The 19,868-nt window shown below is 42.7% G+C and overlaps 1 protein-coding gene across 2 annotated transcripts; it reads left to right on the top strand.

Moving 5' to 3' along the window:
• The first annotated feature begins 1,126 nt into the window (after positions 1–1,126).
• Positions 1,127–15,700, top strand: LOC116395851 (sterile alpha motif domain-containing protein 9-like). 2 transcript variants are annotated; one of them, XM_031870026.1, is made up of 4 exons: positions 1,127–1,306; positions 8,087–8,148; positions 8,244–8,308; positions 8,409–15,700. In XM_031870026.1, the coding sequence occupies exons 3-4, from the start codon at positions 8,285–8,287 to the stop codon at positions 12,915–12,917; spliced, it is 4,533 nt and encodes a 1,510-aa protein (XP_031725886.1). In that variant the 5' UTR covers positions 1,127–1,306; positions 8,087–8,148; positions 8,244–8,284; the 3' UTR covers positions 12,918–15,700. The 2 variants fall into 2 exon arrangements, with proteins under 2 accessions (XP_031725886.1, XP_031725887.1); XM_031870027.1 differs by lacking the exons at positions 1,127–1,306; positions 8,087–8,148; positions 8,244–8,308 and having other exon boundaries at positions 8,409–8,459; positions 8,557–15,700.
• Positions 15,701–19,868: the final 4,168 nt, after the last annotated feature.

Below are 19,868 nucleotides of genomic sequence, written 5' to 3'. Positions count from 1 at the left end.
ATCACAACAAGTGGAGTTAAATGTAAGAGAATGCCCTATAGTAACATAATTCAGTGTGTTGCTCCACGGACCAGCCTCTGCTTTACTGTATTCCTCCTGACACCCTGAAAATCTATTGTTACATTGACCTCTACTGAATCCAGTGTGTTTCAATAACATTGTGTCTCGATTATTGAGAAATATGAATGCCTTGGATGACCTGAATACTTCTTTGCACAGCTGTTTTTTTTTTTACCTAGGACAAACATCAAACATTTAAGACAAAGGTCAGAGTTAATTTTATATTCATATTTCATATTCAAATCACTATTTTGCTGATCCAAATCCTAATATGATTGCCTGATCATGCTGTGATACAAGCCTTCAAGACATAGACACGAAGAAGCATCCCGTTGAAGTGCTGAGGCAGTGTGTCACATGACTGATCTCAAAGGACATATGCAGTAAAGATGCTCTAATTCATACCACTGTATCAACATGAATAACATGTAACACACTCAGGTACTTCAAATATAAATTAAAGATAATACAGAACTCATTCCATAACAATTCGGCACTAAAATATGCACAGGTTCCTACTGGCTATATGAAAGTGGAATACTGTAAATAGTGGAAGAAAGCATGACAATGGAGAAGAAGGGAGTAAGGGAAGGAGACATAACCTGTACTTCTAAGCAGGGTGCTTCTGAATTCTGGGGTGTAATAGCAGCGTATGTACGTTTTCCATTATGTAGCGGTGGATGGATCAAATATAGTTAAACCTTTCTGAAATGTATAATCATTTTCTTTGCGCTTCCCACCTACACATCTCAGAATTCCCCCAAACTAAATGTGTTAGCTGTAACTTGTCTTTTTACAGTTTAGGTCACACGTGAGGCCATATACATGTATTTGAGTTGAAGATAATCCCAGCATGTTTACTCTGCTGCTTGTGCTGTTTTCATCAATGGGGGGAGATGTTCTAACTGGTATACAGGATGTATATGGTTAATCGAGGACACAGCAGACAATAATGCAAAATCATCAGGATAATTGTAAAAGAGATCGTCCGTCTTGTTGGCTCATGTATCGGGTCTTGGCTTTCTTTGGTTTCGTTTCCTGAGAACTGCCCGCCCACTGCCCGAGGGACTGTCTTCCGCCTCAGTCGGCACTGATCTCTTATTGTTCACCGCGAACCAGCACAGAAAGATGTATTTGACTTCAGCGTCCTTGTCTCGAAAAGTCTGTCACACGAACGCTGTTTGAAGAACGACGCGTTTATGAATTCTGCGGTCTGCGGAGAGTCTGCCCACAAAGTGCCCGGATGGTGAGTGTGTTTTTTTGTTTGTCTCTGTATGTTTTTGAATGTGTGAAAACAAACATTTAACGCTACAATCTACATCATTTGAAATGAAAAGCAATGTTTCCTCGCTTCTGTGATGTGGCTTTTGTTAACCTATGTTAAGCTCTGTCTGGACTTCCTGCATTCCACTTGCAGGTTTTAGGTTTGTGTGATTTACAATCTTTTGAGAATCTTTTTGTTTTCCACTATGACATCCTATCAAACCCAATAATATCATTGTCATATATACAATCAATTATAAAATGATATTTTTTTTGTTAAAGTAGGCTACGTTGGTATTGTGTATTGTGCAGACACTTAAAGGTACAGCAACTTCCTGGTTTTATGTTTCAACCATATTTGGCACCAGAGAGCACAATGACAAAATCATGAAATCATGATTAATAAATACGTAATCTTGTCATTCCTAAGAGCCGGGGCGGTTCTACAGATTTGAGGAGGACCAGGCCAAGAGCAATATGAGCCCCTTCCTTTTGCTTAAAGCAATCATAGCGAGTGAACATGAACTATGTGGAGACGGCCCTTTTATTTTAGAAATGCCACAGAACTAAAGGACCGACCCAAAGGAGAATTCCAACTGTTCCACCTTCAAATGATTCAAATTGACTTCATGGTAACAAAGAGCCTCTGATGGTAACGCTACCCTAATCGCCAAGTCATTTGAATTGGCACAAATGCAGCATGTAAAAGTTGCGGAAGAGGGTCACGTGATATGGAGCAGCCAGCCTGTGGGACGAAACAACAGCTGCAGAGTTTCACACAGGACTTTCTGAGACTAAGTTAGTATATTTTACAGTTAAATGCATCACTCTGGTGCACTTTGAGAGCAACATTTAGAAGCTGGATCTATGAAAAACTCTGCTCTTGTTAACAATTTGGTGCTCAGTACATTTAGGCTAATATTGTACTTGGGTATTTAGGTACTTGTACTTAACTTGAGTATTTCTATTTCATGAAACTTAATACTTCTCGTCCACTACATCTCAGAGGGAAATGTACTTTTAATTTCACTATTTGATTTATTGGTTTATTTGACAATATTAGTTACTATTTAGGCTACTTTGCAGATTTGGATTCTTAATACAAAATATAAACTAAGCAATAAACTAACTATGATATATTATTTAGTAGTATAAAGTCTAATTATTAAGTATACAATGTAGTTTAAATTAGCTCCACCTTTACTAGCTGCAACATTAATGCATCTATATGCCAATGATATAGGACTACCGTAAATGTATTATTTTAAATGGATCATTCTGCATAATAAGTATACTTATAAGTATATTTTGACTTTTGGTACTTAAAGTATAATTTGATGCTAATACTTTTGTACTTTTACATGTTGAATGCAGGACTTCTTTGTTCCTTGTTACATGTACCAGAGCATTTTTACACTGTGCGTTAGTTAACGATTTAATCAAAAAACAGAAACATTTTCTATACTAATCTTAATTATCGTATACTTTGATGAGTTTGCCTACCCGATAGTAAACATTGAGCGTAGTTATCTGCCACTCATTTTTGGAGGTGTTTGAAACAGATCGTTTAATCACAGACTGTGTTGCACTTGAGTTTACCAAAAACGTGATGTGTGTGTGTGTGTGTGTGTGTGTGTGTGTGTGTGTGTGTGTGGGCATTCATAGACAAGTTTCTGTTGTAGTATCATGTGTGCCTGATTCAAGTGTGTCATCTTGATCCTGTTTTTGTTCCTACTGCTCTATTGCTTCACTCAATGGTGTGTGTGTGTGCGTGTGTGTGCGTGTGCGTGTGTGTGTGTGTGTGTCTGTCAGGTGTGGCGCAATTACTGCCTTGATATGTAGACTTTTCATCCAGACCTCGTGTTTCATTTGCTGCTGACCTCATCCCTCTCTCAGATTCCTCATGGCTTCAATCAGCCTTCTGCTTCTTGTCTGGACACTCTTTCGCCCAATGTCCGTGTTTTCCACAGACAAAGCATGCGTCGGATCATTTTCCATGACGTCCTCTGCCTCGTCCGCGCCTTCTTTTTGACACACTGAGACACAGATGAGGAGTTTTCTGTACCTGCCTTCCTTTTTCTATCTATTAAATGTGCTTCCTCATCAATCGTCCAAAAGCTTTCCAATCTCCTCAAAACTTCTTGTTGCCTGTCCCTTCATTCTCTTTTGTTGTCAGCTTTTCTCTTAACAATTATTATTATTTCATCTAATTCTCTTTTCCCTTTTTATTTTTTTATCTTTTTTAATTCCTTTTAAAATAATGAACGTCAGACAATGAACTGATCTTAGACTTTTTAGCGGTCGAACTCTAAACTCTACAGTTATAATACCTCCGAGGTAATTTCACCCAGTCAAATAAACAACAAATGTGGTTGTGTAGGCCCATGTGTGCCAGGCACCAGTTCAACTGGTCCGACTGTCTGAGCGACACAGCTGAATTTCTTTTCGGAGAGAATCAACATTGAATTGTATTGAATGTGTCGATTTGTTATGTCTTGCCAATTTTCAGCTTCCTGACTTTCTGATATTCTTACCCATAGAGCCAAATCTTGCCATTTATCTTCTGACCCGGAGATCAAGTCTTTTCTTTCATACAACTCCCTCTGTATCACTGTTTCTCAAAGTCTTCATCTTTCCTTTGTGCTATTTGTGCAGTGTAAATCTTTGCACCTTACTGGTGAGGGTAGATACGCTGGTCAGGCAAGTGCAGGACTGATGAGGTAAAGTGGAAATAAGTGTGTAGGTGGCAGGGAACGTCTGGAGCATCTAGTGCAGTGGTTCCCAGTGGGACCCACCATCACCCCTTAATGACAAGCCGCGACCCAAATTTTCAACTTCTCAAATGTATTTAATGAAAATATGGTGCAGTTTGAACCTGAGCTGAAAATGTCATCTGCAGTCGTAGTAGTAGGGAGCTCTCTTGTGCAGAGAAATTGTTCCTGTCAGTTTCACGTAAACGAGTAAAACTGCTTTGTTTGTTATGTCTGTAGATTCGTCCATTGGTAATGCAAAATGACCATTTGCCTAAATTTGAGCTGTGGTCTGTTGTTTGATGTCATCCGACATGTCTTCAATTTGTCTACTTATAGTGTAATTTGACAGAGGTATAGTTTTCAGTTTATCCGCTGCGGATTGATCCAACAAATGCTGCTTCAGTTTTGACGGCGTCATGCTTTCTTGTACCAGAATCTCGCTGCACAAAACCAGTGGCGGGCCATGCATTTTATATGGGCCTTCTGTGCTGTCCTACTACAGTTGAATAACCTAATTATGAGCCACAGCTACGATTATTATTTGTTTGTAGGGGTGTAATATTACACGTATTCGTATTAAACCATTCGGTACGAGGCTTACGAACCGAACAATATGTTTGAATAATACTAGTGCATTTGGAAAATGCAGAAGCTTAAATTGTGGGAAATATAATGTTTTCGGTGGACTGCGCTCACGTAGGAGACGACGGGCTGTGTGACCTCTGAACCTGGAACAAAAAAAAACAAAACCAAAAACACCTCTTCACCAAGACGGCCCGGTGCAGCACCTGCTTTACTGTTGCAGCCGCACCGATCCGCCTGTCGATCTCCCGCTCCATCTTACCCTCACTCGTGAACAAGACCCCGAGATACTTGAACTCCTTCGCTTGAGGTAGGCACTCCGTCCCGACCTGGAGGGAGCAATCCACCAGTTTCCGGCAGAGAACCATGGCCTCAGATTTGGAGGTGCTAACTCTCATTCCCGCAAACAGCAGAGAGGTGATCCCGAGACCCCCGAACCTGACGTTCTCTGCCCCCAGGCTGCGCCTAGATATCCTGTCCGTGAAAGTCACGAACAGGACCGGTGACAAAGGGCAGCCCTGGCGGAGGCCAACACCCACCGGGAACGTGTCTGATTTATTGCCGAGAATGCGGACACAGCTCCTACTGCAGTCGTACAGAGACCGGATCGCCCATTGTAATGGGTCCGGCACCCCATACTCCCGCAGCACCCCCCACAAGAACCCCCGAGGGACCCGGTTGAAAGCCTTCTCCAAGTCCACAAAGCACATGTAGACTGGTTGGGCAAACTCCCAGAACCCCTCCAGTAGTCTTGTGAGGGTAAAGAGCTGGTCTACTGTTCCACGGCCGGGACGGAATCCGCATTGCTCCTCTTCAATCTGAGGTTCAACAAAAGGTCGGAGCCTCCTTTCCAGCACCCTGGCATAAGCCTTCTCTGGGAGGCTGAATAGTGTGATACCCCGGTAATTCGAGCATACTCCGGTCCCCCTTTTTGAAGATGGGAACCACCACCCCGGTCTGCCAGTCCATGGGCACTGATCCCGACCCCCATGCGACATTGAAGAGGCGTGTCAGCCAGGACAGCCCAACTATGTCCAGCGCTTTCAGCATCTCAGGGCAGATCTCATCCACCCCCGGCGCCTTGCCACCAAGGAGCTTTTTAACTACCTCAGCGGCCTCTGCCAGGGATATGGGTGAGCCTCCCCCTAGGTCCTCAGGCGCTGCCTCCTCTGCAGAGAACATGTTTGTCGGGTTTAGGAGGTCCTCAAAGTGCTCTTTCCACCGCCCGACGATGTCCCCCGTCCGGGTCAGCAGTCCCCTCCCCCTGCTGAGAACAGCCTGGGGTAAGCCCTGCTTTCCCTTCCTGAGCTGTCGGATGGTTTGCCAGAACCTCCTTGAGGCGAACCGAAAGTCCTTCTCCATGGTAGGGCTGGGCGGTATGACCAAAAATGCATATCACGGTATTTTGTAAGATTCTGGCGGTTTCACGGTATATCGCGGTATTTTATTATCAGAACAGTGTGCATTTTCAAGGTTACCCTGAAAATGCACACTCAGGTACAGTAGGTGGCGGTATGCACCTAGCAGGTCTCCTTCTTCAGCTTGACGGCTTCCCTCACCTCCGGTGTCCACCACCGGGTTCTCGGGTTGCCGCCACGACAGGCACCGATGACCTTCCGGCCACAGCACCTAGCGGCCGCGTCCACAATATAGGCTTTGAACATGGTCCATTCGGATTCCATGTCCCCAACCTCCCTCGGGATGTGTGAGAAGTTCTTCCGGAGGTGGGAGTTAAAGACCTCCGGACAGGGTCCTCCGCCAGACATTCCCAGTTCAACCTCACTACACGTTTGGGCTTGCCGGGTCTTTCCAACCAGTTCCCCCACCATCTGATCCAACTCACTACCAGGTGGTGATCAGTTGACAGCTCTGCTCCTCTCTTCACCCGAGTGTCCAAGACATACGGCCGCAAATCAAATGATACGATTACAAAGTCGATCATTGATCTCCGGCCTAAGGTGTTCTGGTACCAGGTACACTTATGAGCCACCTTATGTTCGAACATGGTGTTCGTTATGGCCAAACCGTGGCAAGCACAGAAGTCCAATAACGAGACGCCATTCGGGTTCATATCGGGCAAGCCGTTCCTCCCAATCACCCCCCGCCAGGTTTCTCCGTCATTGCCCACGTGAGCGTTGAAGTCTCCCACGAGAACTATGGAGTCGGTAGGCGGCGCCCTTTCCAGGACCCCTCCCACCGATTCCAGGAAGGCCGGATACTCCGAACTGCTGTTTGGTGCATGAGCACAAACCACAGTCAGCCTTGCTCCCCGCAACCCGTAGGCGCATGGAGGCGACCCTCTCGTTCTCCGGGGAGAACTCCAACACAGCGGCGCTCAGCCGGGGGCTCGTGAGTGTCCCCACTCCCGCCCGGCACCTCTCACCCTGGGCAACTCCGGAAAAGGACAAAGTCCAACCCCTCTCCAGGAGCTTGGTTCCAGAGCCAGCGCTGTGTGTGGAGGTGAGTCCAACTATATCTAGCTGGTATTGCTCCACCTCCTGCACCAGCTCTGGCTCTTTCCCCGCTAGCGAGGTGACGTTCCACGTCCCTAGAGATAGTCTATGCTGCCGGCGATCGGCTCGCCCAGGCCTCCCGCCTGACCCGCAGCCTGGTCTGCATTGCACCCGACCCCGATGCTTGTCCCTGCGGGTGGTGGGTCCACAGGGTGGCTGCTCCATGCTGTTTTTGCGGGCTGAGCCCGACCGGGCCCCATGGGCGAAGGCCCGGCCACCAGACGCCCGCCGACGAGCTCCCCTCCTGGGTCTGGCTCCGGGAGGGTGCCCCAGTTTCCCTGGTCTGGGCGTGGTGGCTGAAGTCCATGGGCTGCTTATCATTAGGGTTGTTTTGAACCGCTCTTAGTCTGGGCTCTCCCCTGAGACCTGTTTGCCTTGGGAGACCCTACCAGGGGCTAATGCCCCGGACAACATAGCTCCCAGGATCACTGAGCCACTCAAACTCCTCCACCACGTTAAGGTGGCGATTCGCGGAGAAGTGGATTGCACTAATTATTTGTATTATTATTCTTGGTGTGTGGGGAAAAAAACGTTGCATTACAACCTGATGAGTCTACGGACATTAGTGGACATACTCAACTCTTGGCCAATGTGCATTTTGTGGATGGAGAAAGGTATCATGGCCACCTGGAATCATGGCCTGCCCTATCTTTCTACATCATTGAGTTTGCCTTTGATAATGGCCATCAGTAATACAATGTTACATGTCATTATGAATGTCATTTATTTGTATTTATAGACAGGAAACTTTAAAAGGTGTGTGCCCAATTGTCAATAATGCTTGAGTTAAAAATGCATGTTAATATGACTATCACCGGATAATTTCATAACTAATGTCAGTAACATTTGTGACTGTGTCCTAAATATGCTCAGACTTTTCTTTTTATATCAATATATTTATACTTTCTTTTACAGCGCTAGTGGTCAAGATTTGTGAAAAAAGAGCCAGCTATCATGGATGATCAGGAGAACTAAAGGTAAAGCTGAAACCTCTGCCATTTTGTGTTTTATGTGCTAACAGTACATTGTCTAGTCCTCATTGTGAATTATTCTTTTAAAATTCTTTCTGTAGCATCAGTGATCTACGTTTGAGAAGGAGGAACCAACGCTGTCATGGCACATAAAGGCAAAATGAAGGTAAATAACAGTTGAAACAAACACTAAAGGATGATCAACTAAGAAGTGTGCAGTGCACTGAGTTGAAAATGAGGGAAAATAACTGTATTTTGTATTTTAGAGTCAGGATGAGGATCTGCCACCTGACATCAAGGATTGGAGTAAACATCAAGTGAGAGAATGGGCTCTCAAGTTGGACGATGTAGATGACGGTGTTGCAGAGATACTGTTACAACAGGACATTAATGGGCCTAGTCTTTTGCTTTTAGATACAGAAGACTTCAAAAAAATCGGAGTGACTTTTGGACCAGCAAAACTTCTCATTCATGCCAGAGATGAAATAATGAAATTAAAGAAAGAGGAGGCAACAAGCGCAACAAATCTGCCTAGAGGAGCATGCAAGCCCTATCCATTCTGTAAGTACGATGATACATATAGATACATGGAGAGCGACATTCTTGATATTACGGAATCAGGCGCCTCAGACTCAATTGAACCCTGCCATGAGTATAAAGCTTTCAACAATGCAACAGATGAATCTACAATGACCAGGTTAACTGAAGAGGTTATCCGCTTTGCAGCTGCCTGCATGAACAGCTGCACCAATGGCACCATTCATTTTGGAATAGGAGACGAACCAAACTTCAGACACGGTCAGGTGTTGGGAGTGGTTGTAAAGGACAGAGAGGCTTATGCAATTAAACTAAATTCTGCCATTGATTATTTTGAGCATAAACACAAACAGACTGCTCATAGTTGCATCAAACCTCCTAGATTTGTTGGAGTTCTCAATAGGAATGAGACATCATCTGACAAATGGGTGATAGAAGTGGACATAGTCCCTGACTCTACAATGTGTGAAGAAAACATCTACCACACTTTCAACATGGACACAAAAAAAGCCAAGAAAAAAGCAAAAGTTAAAGAAACAGCCACAGCTGAAACAAGACCATCGAAACAATTCTTTGTCCGAGACGGCGGTAGTAGCAGGGATCTCCTCGCACCGAACACATCTGCCAAACCGATGGAAGAGTACAACCAGTTTATTGCCGGTCAGGCACAGCGAGCACAACGCCGAAAAGAAGCTCAAGAGAAGCACCTTAATGTGATAAAAAGCAGTACTCAGGGCTCCAGATTGAGTCAGATGATAACTGGTGGATCCTCGTCTTTAGATAAGTCACACTTTGAGCAGTATGTGATAGTAACTAACAAATCACATCCAATCCACTTTGAATCACTAGGATTTCTTGTAGAGCTCAACCCAATAGCGGTTTTGGACTTTGATCCAGAATCAGCTAAAGATGGGTTACAATGTCACTTTGAACAACTGAGCACAGTGAATGTCCATTTACCAGAACAGTATAAAATCACAGAAGGGGTTGAGGACATTGCCAACAAGTTGAAATTAACTCGAACCACCAGCTGGGTATTCTGCAATGGAGGGATTCAGGGTGAGGCCCCGTCAGACATAGACGAGTGGTTGATGGACAAGGGCTCCTCTGTTCGAGATGTGATTTCTTTCCTGTGTCGAAAAGATGTGCTTCCAAACAAGAGATTTCTTGTAATTTTCTTACTTTGGTCAACAGTGAGTAAAAACATGGACCCTCTTGTTGAGACTTTCAGTACGTTCTGGCAGGAGCTCAGAGGCACAGAGCAGATCCTTTGTATATGTGACAATGAAAAAGCATTTACCTCCTGGAAGAACCTAGTTGATGCTCGGTGTGGAATCGACATTGCTCGTAGATGCATATATGAGCTCGGTTTTACTGAAGTCAACGGCACTGTCCTTAGTCTTTTGTCAAAAAACCGTAGATCCAGCCGTTTCCTACCATGTGGCGGGGGAAGTAATGTGCTTCTTGAGAAGAAAGTGGAGCGTGACTTGAAAACCTTGGAGGTACTATGTGTGAACCAATGTGAAGGAGGAAATGAGGACAAAATGGTCATAGAGGAGAACTTCTACAAAGGAGGACAAGTGTCATGGTGGAATTTCTACTTTTCAGAGCAGCCTGGATCTACACCATTTATCAAACGAGACACGTTTGACTTCATCAAGGACACAGTCATACCAGATTTGTGCTCCCTGGGTAAAGCCTGCGTGTCGTTCAACCTCATGCATGTACCCGGATGTGGTGGGACAACTTTGGCCATGCATACTTTATGGACTCTCCGGCACAAATTCCGTTGTGCTGTCCTCAGAGACAGCAACGCAGACTTTGCTGAAGTCGCTGGTCAAGTCGTCAAACTTTTAATGTATGACCATGAGGAGCAATTACCACGGGTCCCTGTCTTGCTGATGATAGATCACTTTGATGATAAGGAAAAAGTATTTGACTTGCAGCGGGCCATTGATGAAGAATGTACGAAGAAAAACATTCAGTCTAAGTCTGCACAGGTAATTCTCCTGAACTGTATGACGTCAGAGTCCTCTGAACAGACTAATCAAACTGAGGAGACAGTATTCATTGGAAACAATCTCTCTGAGACGGAGCAAAAACTGTTTGAGGAAAAACTTAGAGATATAGAGAAAAAACACAAGGATGCAGACACGTTCTATGGATTCATGATCCTGAAGAATAATCCTTCTCTTAATCCAGAGTATGTTCAGGGTGTGGCCCGCAAAACTCTGAAGAGCTTCAACATGAATCAGAAACATGCACAACTCCTGGCTGTTTTAGTTCTGTTGAATGTATACTGCAAGAGGGCCTCTCTCTCCGTCTCTCTGTGTGAGGACTTTCTTGGTCTTCAACCAAAACCAGTCTGTGGAACCATCAAAGTCGAAGAAGGATTTGGGAAATTTTCCACTTTTATTGCCACCTGCTCAGTTGAGGGTAAGGTCGTTTTTAAAGCTGTGAAAATGATCCATTCAAGAATTGCAAGTCAGTGTTTGCAGGAACTCACAACAACACACAATGTGAACAAAGCTGAGATTACTGACCTTCTGCTGACTACAGACCAGCTTTATGAGAGCACACAAGGCAAAGACAAACTCCTGCAAGACGTTCGCCACATTCTGGTGAAGAGAGATTATTCAGAGGAGGAATCTAAGTTTTCTCCACTAATTCAACACATTGCAAGAGAAACCCCAGGACTGGAAGAGATGGTGCTACAAAATGCATCAAAAAGATTTGCGAAAGATGCAGTTGTCTCTCAGTTACTAGCCAGGTACTATTACCTAAAAAAGACGGATTTCTCAGAGGCACAAGTTTGGGCATTGAGAGCAAGAGATCTATCCAAAGACAGCTCGTATTTCGCCGACACCTCAGCACAAGTTATCAAGCATGAGCTGAAGAATGCCATTGCAAACCACAAGGAAGAACCTGTAAGTTCTGAAAAATTAAAAATCTTTCTAAAAATAGCTCAGTCAGCAATAGAAGCATTCAAGGAAACACAGAACCTTGCCAAGAAAGAGTCAAGTCAGGGAGTACGCTCTTTTAATACAGCAGGGTGTCTGGGAGAAATTCAGGTCGGAGTACTTGTCATTAAAGTGCTGGAAAAGACCCCCGTATTTTCTCATGACAATGTCCGCCATGACATAATGAGTGAGGTTCTCTCTGGAGTTGTGAAACTTCAGGCTGTAGAGACAAATGATAAACGACGCAACAAGCACACACAATACTACAAAATCCTCCAACAGTTTGAGGATGTGCTCTGCACCCTCAGATATAGGATGAAGATGAACTTTGACTTCCTTGACACTTTTTATGTGAACTTGGGCTCCACAGCTGGAATGAAAGACAGCCGTGAGCAAAGATTCCTAAATGAGCTTATCAGATGCTTCAAAGAGTATGCAAAGCTTTTCTGCAAGACTGATTCTGCAGCTCTCTTGAGGAATAAAACCATGAACAACAGGCTGGAACTACACGAGGCAAGACAATACCTGGAGAGGCAAAAAGCTGATACCTACTCTGGGATTCTGAATTTCCTCTCAGATGACATCTCACCTGAAATAATGAGGAAGATCGCCAAACTGTCTGCTTTAGTTTGTGCACCTAAACATCAGCCGACTGTGAAGGAGAAAATCAACTTCATCTATGTCAATGTTGTGTTGAGTTGTATCAAACTGGCATCACCACACATTAAGCTCTACCAGAACCTAATTTCTCTCCTTGGCCAAGTTCTGTGTGAGCAAATCCCATTAGGTGAGATCTTGCCACTGCAATTCATTGCAGTTGTGCTGTTGTGGCCACAGCAGCACTGTCCGGAGATGGTTCTATCCAAAAGTCTGGGGAAGCACATCTCACAGATGAGGACCTCTTATTACATGGTGATGAAGGAAGTGTACAAGGGCAAATGGCCCATTGTCCATTTCATCCTGGGGAAGAAGCAGGGCTATGAACGACTGGTACACTTGGAGGAAATCAAAAGGTGCATCAGGGGTGGGCAGGAAGATTTCACCGTAATGTGGGAAAATGGAAAAATATGGAAAGAGAAGAAGGTGGAGGAGTGCCTTTGCAGGGTCACTGGCCAGGTGAACAACAAGTTGATTTTGGCAGATACGTATATCCCAGGTCTGAAGTTGGAAATCGCCCCAATGTTTCAAAGTCAGCTTAGTGGGTATGCCCAGGAGTCAGAAGTGTCATTCTTTATCGGTTTCTCGATCAAAGGCCCCGTTGCACTTGACATTAAGTGAACTTTGAAAGCAGCCTGTTCCAACATTGTGGACCCATCGGTGTGATACACCATTGTGTACAAAAGAAAAGTGATAAAGTTGCTTAATTAATGAATTTAACGCAATGTTATGTTTCTGTGTGCATCCCTGGCTCCACACATTACATTATTGACACCATGTGCTTTTAGCGCATGTTTGTGCATGTGAGCGTGCTTCACTGGCTAGCTAGCTCACGGCCGCCACTCTGCACTGCTCTTATACGGCGCATACCGCTCGTAGTGCCCACCCCTCTGTTCCCCCTCAGTTAAACACTGTTAGCTCTGGCAGCACTTTCGAGCTTTCGAGTTAGCACCATTAGCTGCGAGCTGCCGTCTCAGCCGACGCCATGTTGAGAGTGGTTAGGACACAACAGAAATGCTCTCAATCTCTTATACAGAGATATATTTTTTACCTATTACCTTTTATCATGTTCTCCATTCACTGAATAAATATGTTGTACAGCAACTTAATAATATTGTTCCATGAAGTGAAATAATCTGCATCATACATTTTAACATTACATTTACTATTGATTGTTGACATTTGATTATTGATACAACTAATTTACATTAAATAACCTTTTAAACAATGTTTTGCTTACACAACAATGACTCTCTTGTATTTAAGTCATCTTCTTTCAATACAATATTGAAATGTTAATTTTGTGTTTATTCATAAATTGATGTTTGAAAAACAACAGTTTTAACTTTTTATTCAAATGTCTTTCTTTGCATACCATGAAAAACAATGATGACATTGATTTTTGTATTATGTTTTTAATAAAGATGAACTGTAACATGACCGTGTAAGAAGTTATTTAAATTGCACTGCACCATGTGGTGCTATCCAGTCAAACTCTTGAGAAGCATTATCACCATCCTCAAACTCAGTATCCCGAGTACATTGTAGAGCATTTTACTAAGTCATTTTGTTTACATGCCTTAGTTACTAATATATCATACAGATACACACATTTAATATATATGCTATAGTACTTCATTAAGATATATTGTCCAGCTAAGGATGTTCTTACCTGTATCACACACAGGAGGGCGCCACAAGCTCAGAGAAGATAAAACCCATGCTTTGTGTTTTACAGAGTGTGATTGCCCATCATACAACTTAAACGAAACAATAGTTGCCTAAGACCGCGAAACAAGATGAGGATATCTAATAAAAAAAATCATTTTAAAGCTAACCTAAATTCACTATCTGCATTATAAGGGAACATAATAGGAAAATGGCATTCTTATGAACTTATTTACATATGTGGCAGATGACCCTTATATGAGTGTTATAGTTTGATGTCCTGAAAACCAAAATTCATGTTCAAACCAAAGGCTGAGATGCAAAAAGCAGTTCACAGGATGCAAATATATTTTAGAATCCCCTCGTTTAGGGTGCATAGCAACAATAGACAGATGGTTGTAAGTGAACTCGAGGGTGGAGGAGGAGGATGGTGCGTCCCTGTGGCAGGCGATGGAGTCGCAGGGTCGCCAAACAGCAGATCTCCCGCCTCCCTGGTTGATGGACAGTCTGACTTGCTGTGTCATCTGAGGTTTGAATGGTCATCGGGGATTATCTGTTTCTCACTCAGCCGTTTCTATTGACAGAGACTAGCCCGCTAAAGCTCTTGCAGGGTTGCTGCAGATGCCGTGTGGCCATGTGGGTCGTGATGAATAGCGAGGTGTGGAGCCTGTTACTGAATATGTATGTTGCTTTCTGGCCTTTGTGAGAGCAGGTTCTCCACCCTCAGGAGACAGGCCTAGTCCGTGTCACATTGATCTCAGAGCAGCAGATGGCTCGACAAGTGACAAACATCTGTACGAGATCGTATGTCCACATTCGAGGACAGAAAGCAAATAGACAACAAATCATACGCCTCTGTTCAGTTTTAATATCTTTTGTCACATCGAATTCCATGATATACAGCATGTTAGGATAATGGAGATACGTTTACACGTGCAAGCACTACTATTGCCCAAGTATCTCCATGCTGTTTCATCTGTGAAGGCCTTAGTAAGCCGTCGTTTGGCAGGTTTACAAAATGGCAATAACGAGCTAATTTGGTCATTAGGATGCAGTGTTTCTGTCTCTCTGCTGTGTCAGTCACGATGAATTGAGTCAGATGTGGCACTGCAACACATGGCTGAAAAGAAATCTTCTGTGGATCATCTTTTGGGGGTCAAAGGTCACTCCGGTGATAAGTGTGTCCTTACTTTAGCATTTGAAAGGGATACCAAACAGGTGTAGATTAAAGAGAGAGGGATGCTTTTTCAGCACTCAAAGAAGGATGAAGGATGACCACCTGAGATGCTTACGAGTGTACTGAATCTATACATTCCGTCACACATTCTGTGATTGGCTTTGGTCAGTGAACAGTGTATTGCTGAGATTTGCTGCCACCCACACAACCTGAAATCTGCACCTCTGGCGGCAACAAGGTCCAAGTGACCGAGTGAAACATGCTTTGCCTGCTTATCCCTGTCAGAGATCAGAGTAATACTACATCTTCATTATGTACGGGCTGGTAAAGTGAAGCAAGCGTGTTACTCTGACATCCTGCTCTGAAGACTGTAGAGGGTACATTTCATTGGAGAATGTGTTAGAGAAGACAGTATAAATTAAGAAATAAGTTAAAGTTTTGGGAATATAAAATCCACTCACTTTGCAAATTACAGTGAAATTAAAAGAGTACTCCACTGTTTCTTTTTCGCATTTAGCATTACAACCCTATGACTTAATCAGACTCATGATGGACAGTTCAGAAAAAACACATCGGTAACACTTTATAATAACTACACACTATGAAGCATTAGTTAAGTATGAGTAAACACTTAATTCATCATTTATAAAGCATTGTTCCTACATTAATAATTCATTAGTATGCAGTTCATAACAACAGTTATAAATGTTTTATTCTTCATTAATAAGCTCGTCTATTATGTGTTTCATGATTGTGTTTTCATACTTCATAAATGATGGATTCCCCATTTGTAAATGAAGTATTATATATTTTACAAACCAATTATTAAGGAGTTGTAGATGATTAATAAGATCATTTATAAAGTGTAAGTAAATGATTAAGAACGTATTTAGATGTACATTATTCATCCATTTATATATATGATGATTTATGGTTAGGGACTATGTTAATATATGCTTTATAAACGCGTATTAATACTGCAATTCATGATTAATTCATGATTTATTAAGGTAGTTACTACTCGTTAGTAAAGTGTTCTGTGTGACCTCATCTAAAGTGAGGACTATTTATGCCTTATAAAGCATTTATTAATGACATTGAAAGCCCCTCAGTGCCTCAAAACCCATAATTGTTCAACAGAAAAGGCAAATAGACACAACACAAAGTGATCAAGAACATACTAATATTTATTGCAAGATGCAAACAATATGCCATGTCAAGGTATTAATCATAAAGCATCACTGCTCCCATTAGTGTTAATCTTAATATTTAGATATGTTATAATGTGTTCATGGCACGTTTTGCCATCTTAAGAAGAATCAACAAACCAGATCTGATAGTTATTATATGTTGAATGTACTTTAAGCATAGGCTTTGGAGAGAGTTCAGTAAAAGATCATTTCATTGGTTGTAATTAAAAACGTGACATGTACGCTGTACAAAATGTGGCCTGTTGGAGTGATTTTAACGCACTTCTTCCTCCCCTGTAGAGAGCGCATCAGAGCTGTGTAACGCTGATCTCAGCTCACAGTCAGGTCTGACTAAGCCCTTTGTTGCGGATAAGAAATAAAAATTATCTTCACTCTCTCTCTCTGTCTCTCTCTCTCACACTTTATTTCTTTGGCCGCCCGACCAAGTTTTTTTAAATTTCCGACGAACTGAAAAAGCACTTGTGTTCCTTCAATGGTCAGTGGGGATGAAAATGATCCTGATCATCTTGCACCATTCTGCCATAAAGAGCAGCTGTCCACCCTACATTAACACATCTGTGAAAAGCTGAGCCGGCTGAAAATTGGAAGAAAAACTCTCGGTCAGCTATGCCATCAGAGATTTTGACTTCGCAAACATTGTTCCCACTGCAATAATGCATCCCATTCATGGTACATTACTGCTGGGATCATGGGCTGGACTTAGTGGATTGGAGTAAACGTGTCTATGACTTGTTGGTGTGAAATAATTTCACAGTCATACTTGCTTTTATGAAAGTCCTGCATATTCAGCCAAGTCTTAGTAATCAGAGAGTTTAATAAATGGATCTGCCGGACATTTTCCCACAACCCCCTGGGCACTGGTTCTCATAGAGCCTAAAATACACCACCCTGTTGACCTTCCTCCCAAAAGTCGACTACCACCCAACCCAACCTCCCAACTCTGTCTGCTAGCTTTGTATTATAACCTTTGCACACTGGCGGGAGCACAATGTGACGATTGTGATTGTATTTTAATTTTGATGGCGGAGTGAAAAAAGATAGCTTCCTCTGAGAATGGGCTAGATTTATGGGCCCTGTCCTGGCCGCCAGCCTCACATCCTCTCTGATCTGCTTTTACTCCGACGACCCTTCGACCCTTGGGGGTCATTAGAGAGGCCCCGAATGGTCCGGCTGGCCGCCAGCCCACCTCACGCTGCTTGTTTTCCAATCAAATCACTATATTTAACGGGGACACGAGCCCAGGGCCAAGTCCAAACAGACATCTGTTTGAAATTGTTTCTCGCAATTATTTCACACAGAAGTTCCTCCTCCTCCTCACCCCTTCCGCTCTCCTCGCCCCCACTTTGGTCTTTTGTTTGTTGTTGTTTGTTTTTTACAGCAAAACCTCCCCTTCTGGATTGCTAATGGACAGAAATGAGAGGGTGAGAGGGGTTTTGGTGTTGGGAAGTGTGGTGGTCTGGCTCCTGGAAGCGCTGTCACAGAGATGCGCAGCCAGGAGGAGAATAGAGAAACCAGGGGAGAGCTTTTGATTCAGCACAAAGCAGGTTTTTTTCACTCTGAACACAGGGAACAGCTTTTACACTCGGGGGCCCTGTGCTGCTGCCAGCTCACATGATGTCTCCATCGAGACCGTCAGTCAGTGTCTTTCATACTGGAGGCAGCATGGATTTATAAACAAGGCTTATGTGAAAGAGGGAAATTCACCTGTTATTACGATTATTGGTTAGGTTTGTTTGACGTTTTTTGTCTGGTGCTCTGTACGTAACAGGTTGAAGATCTTCTAGGAAATCCTAACAAAGTTTTTGTGCTTTGTGTGTGAAAAACATGCATTGCATTCTTATGCATTTAAAGGACTATCATCCTTATTAACCCCCTGTCTATTATTTCCCCCTGGATTACTGGTTTAGAACCAAAGTCTAAACCAAAGTTGAGACTTTGTTCAAATGGTGGACTGAGAGGAGAAGGCCCGTCATTCCACTCATGAGACTGTTTTGCGGCTGTAGAACGAGGTTAGGCCACATTAAGTGTTTTAAAAGGACTAAGAATCTACAGCCATGCTGTAAAGCTTGGCTGTAGATTCATGAGCATGCTAACATGCTCATGATGACAATACTGACATGCTGATGTTTAATTGTAATGCTTACCATGTTAACCATTCTTGTTTAGTGTGTTAGCATGTTAACATTTCGCACAAAATGCAAAGTACAGCTGATGCTGATGGAGATGTCATTAATTTTGAGGTTATTTGGTTAAAACTCAAAGTATTGGATAATTTTTGATCTCATGGTAAAAAGGTAACAAGTCACCAAAGTTATTTGTTGGAGAAGCTTAAAAACAGAAACCAGGGTACATTACAGTGGCACCTCCTGAAGGAACGGCTCCAAGATTCATTCAAAATCTGAATGTACGTTTTTTAACAAAAGTAACAGCTTCTCTCTGGCTGGCAAGATGTAAAAAGAACACCACACATTAAAAGCTTAAGATGGTGGCCAGGGTGGGAAAATGTTTTCGTCAAAATATACTTTAAAAATCAATCTTTCACTCATGTTTTTTTTTTTTCATTACAGTTCTGTCATGTCTGCCTGATACAGAATTTGTTGGTATTGTGAAACCTTAAGTACAATAGTGGTACAAAAGTAGTCAGTGTGTCAATAAACAGTACAATATATAACAGTAAAGTACTTTGTTCCACATAGTTTACACTTTAAGAACTGCAGTATTTAGTCTCTAAATCCAGAATAAAATGTCTGGTTTCCAGGCGGAATACATGGAACAACGTTATGTAATTAGGATACAAAAAGGTAACTGTATTCTGTTACATAAAAAATGTAATCACATCACTGTTACATTTAATACAAATGGGGATTATTTGCAGGATTACAACCTTAAAATAAATGTGTAAATAAAGAGCAATATACTACCCTTGGACAGATTACTGACCTAACCTTCACCTACCTATAAAATGTTACTCAAAGAGACACGTATGTGAGACAAATACATATAATGAAAACAAAAAGACTACAAAGAGATGCAAAATAGCTGCAAAGAGACACAAATCAACTACAAAGATTCACAAAATGAACACAAAAAAGACACAAAATAACTACAAAACAAGTTAAACAACTATAAGGACTATGTCTGGCTCCTATGTGGGAGAGGTGGTTGGGTCTATTGCATGTCTGCGCCCAGGAGCCCACTGTCTCATAATCCGCCCGTGATACTACCATGCACACAATGGCCTCTAATGTTAGTGAAAAACATGCTCTCACTGCGTGGAACTTTGGCCGTTATTTCATATGTGAAGCATTAAAGGGAACAAGATCACTGGATAGTGCCTTCCAGCTGTGAATATGCTGTCATCATCCAAGGAATCCATAGCTAATTTAAATACACATTTGCAGGTGAGACTAACCGCTAACGTTAGCTACACACAGGTAACTGAAGCTAAGAGTTAGCTAGCCTAGGTAACCTGTCAATACTACTAATACTACTACTGAAAAAATAATTTGGGACTGT

This window comes from Anarrhichthys ocellatus, unplaced genomic scaffold (genome assembly GCF_004355925.1).
Source record: "Anarrhichthys ocellatus isolate YVR2014 unplaced genomic scaffold, GSC_Weel_1.0 scaffold50, whole genome shotgun sequence".
NCBI classification, from domain to species: Eukaryota; Metazoa; Chordata; class Actinopteri; order Perciformes; family Anarhichadidae; genus Anarrhichthys; species Anarrhichthys ocellatus.
Note: the sequence above shows the minus strand (reverse complement) of the source record. Positions and strands in the feature narration are given on the sequence as shown.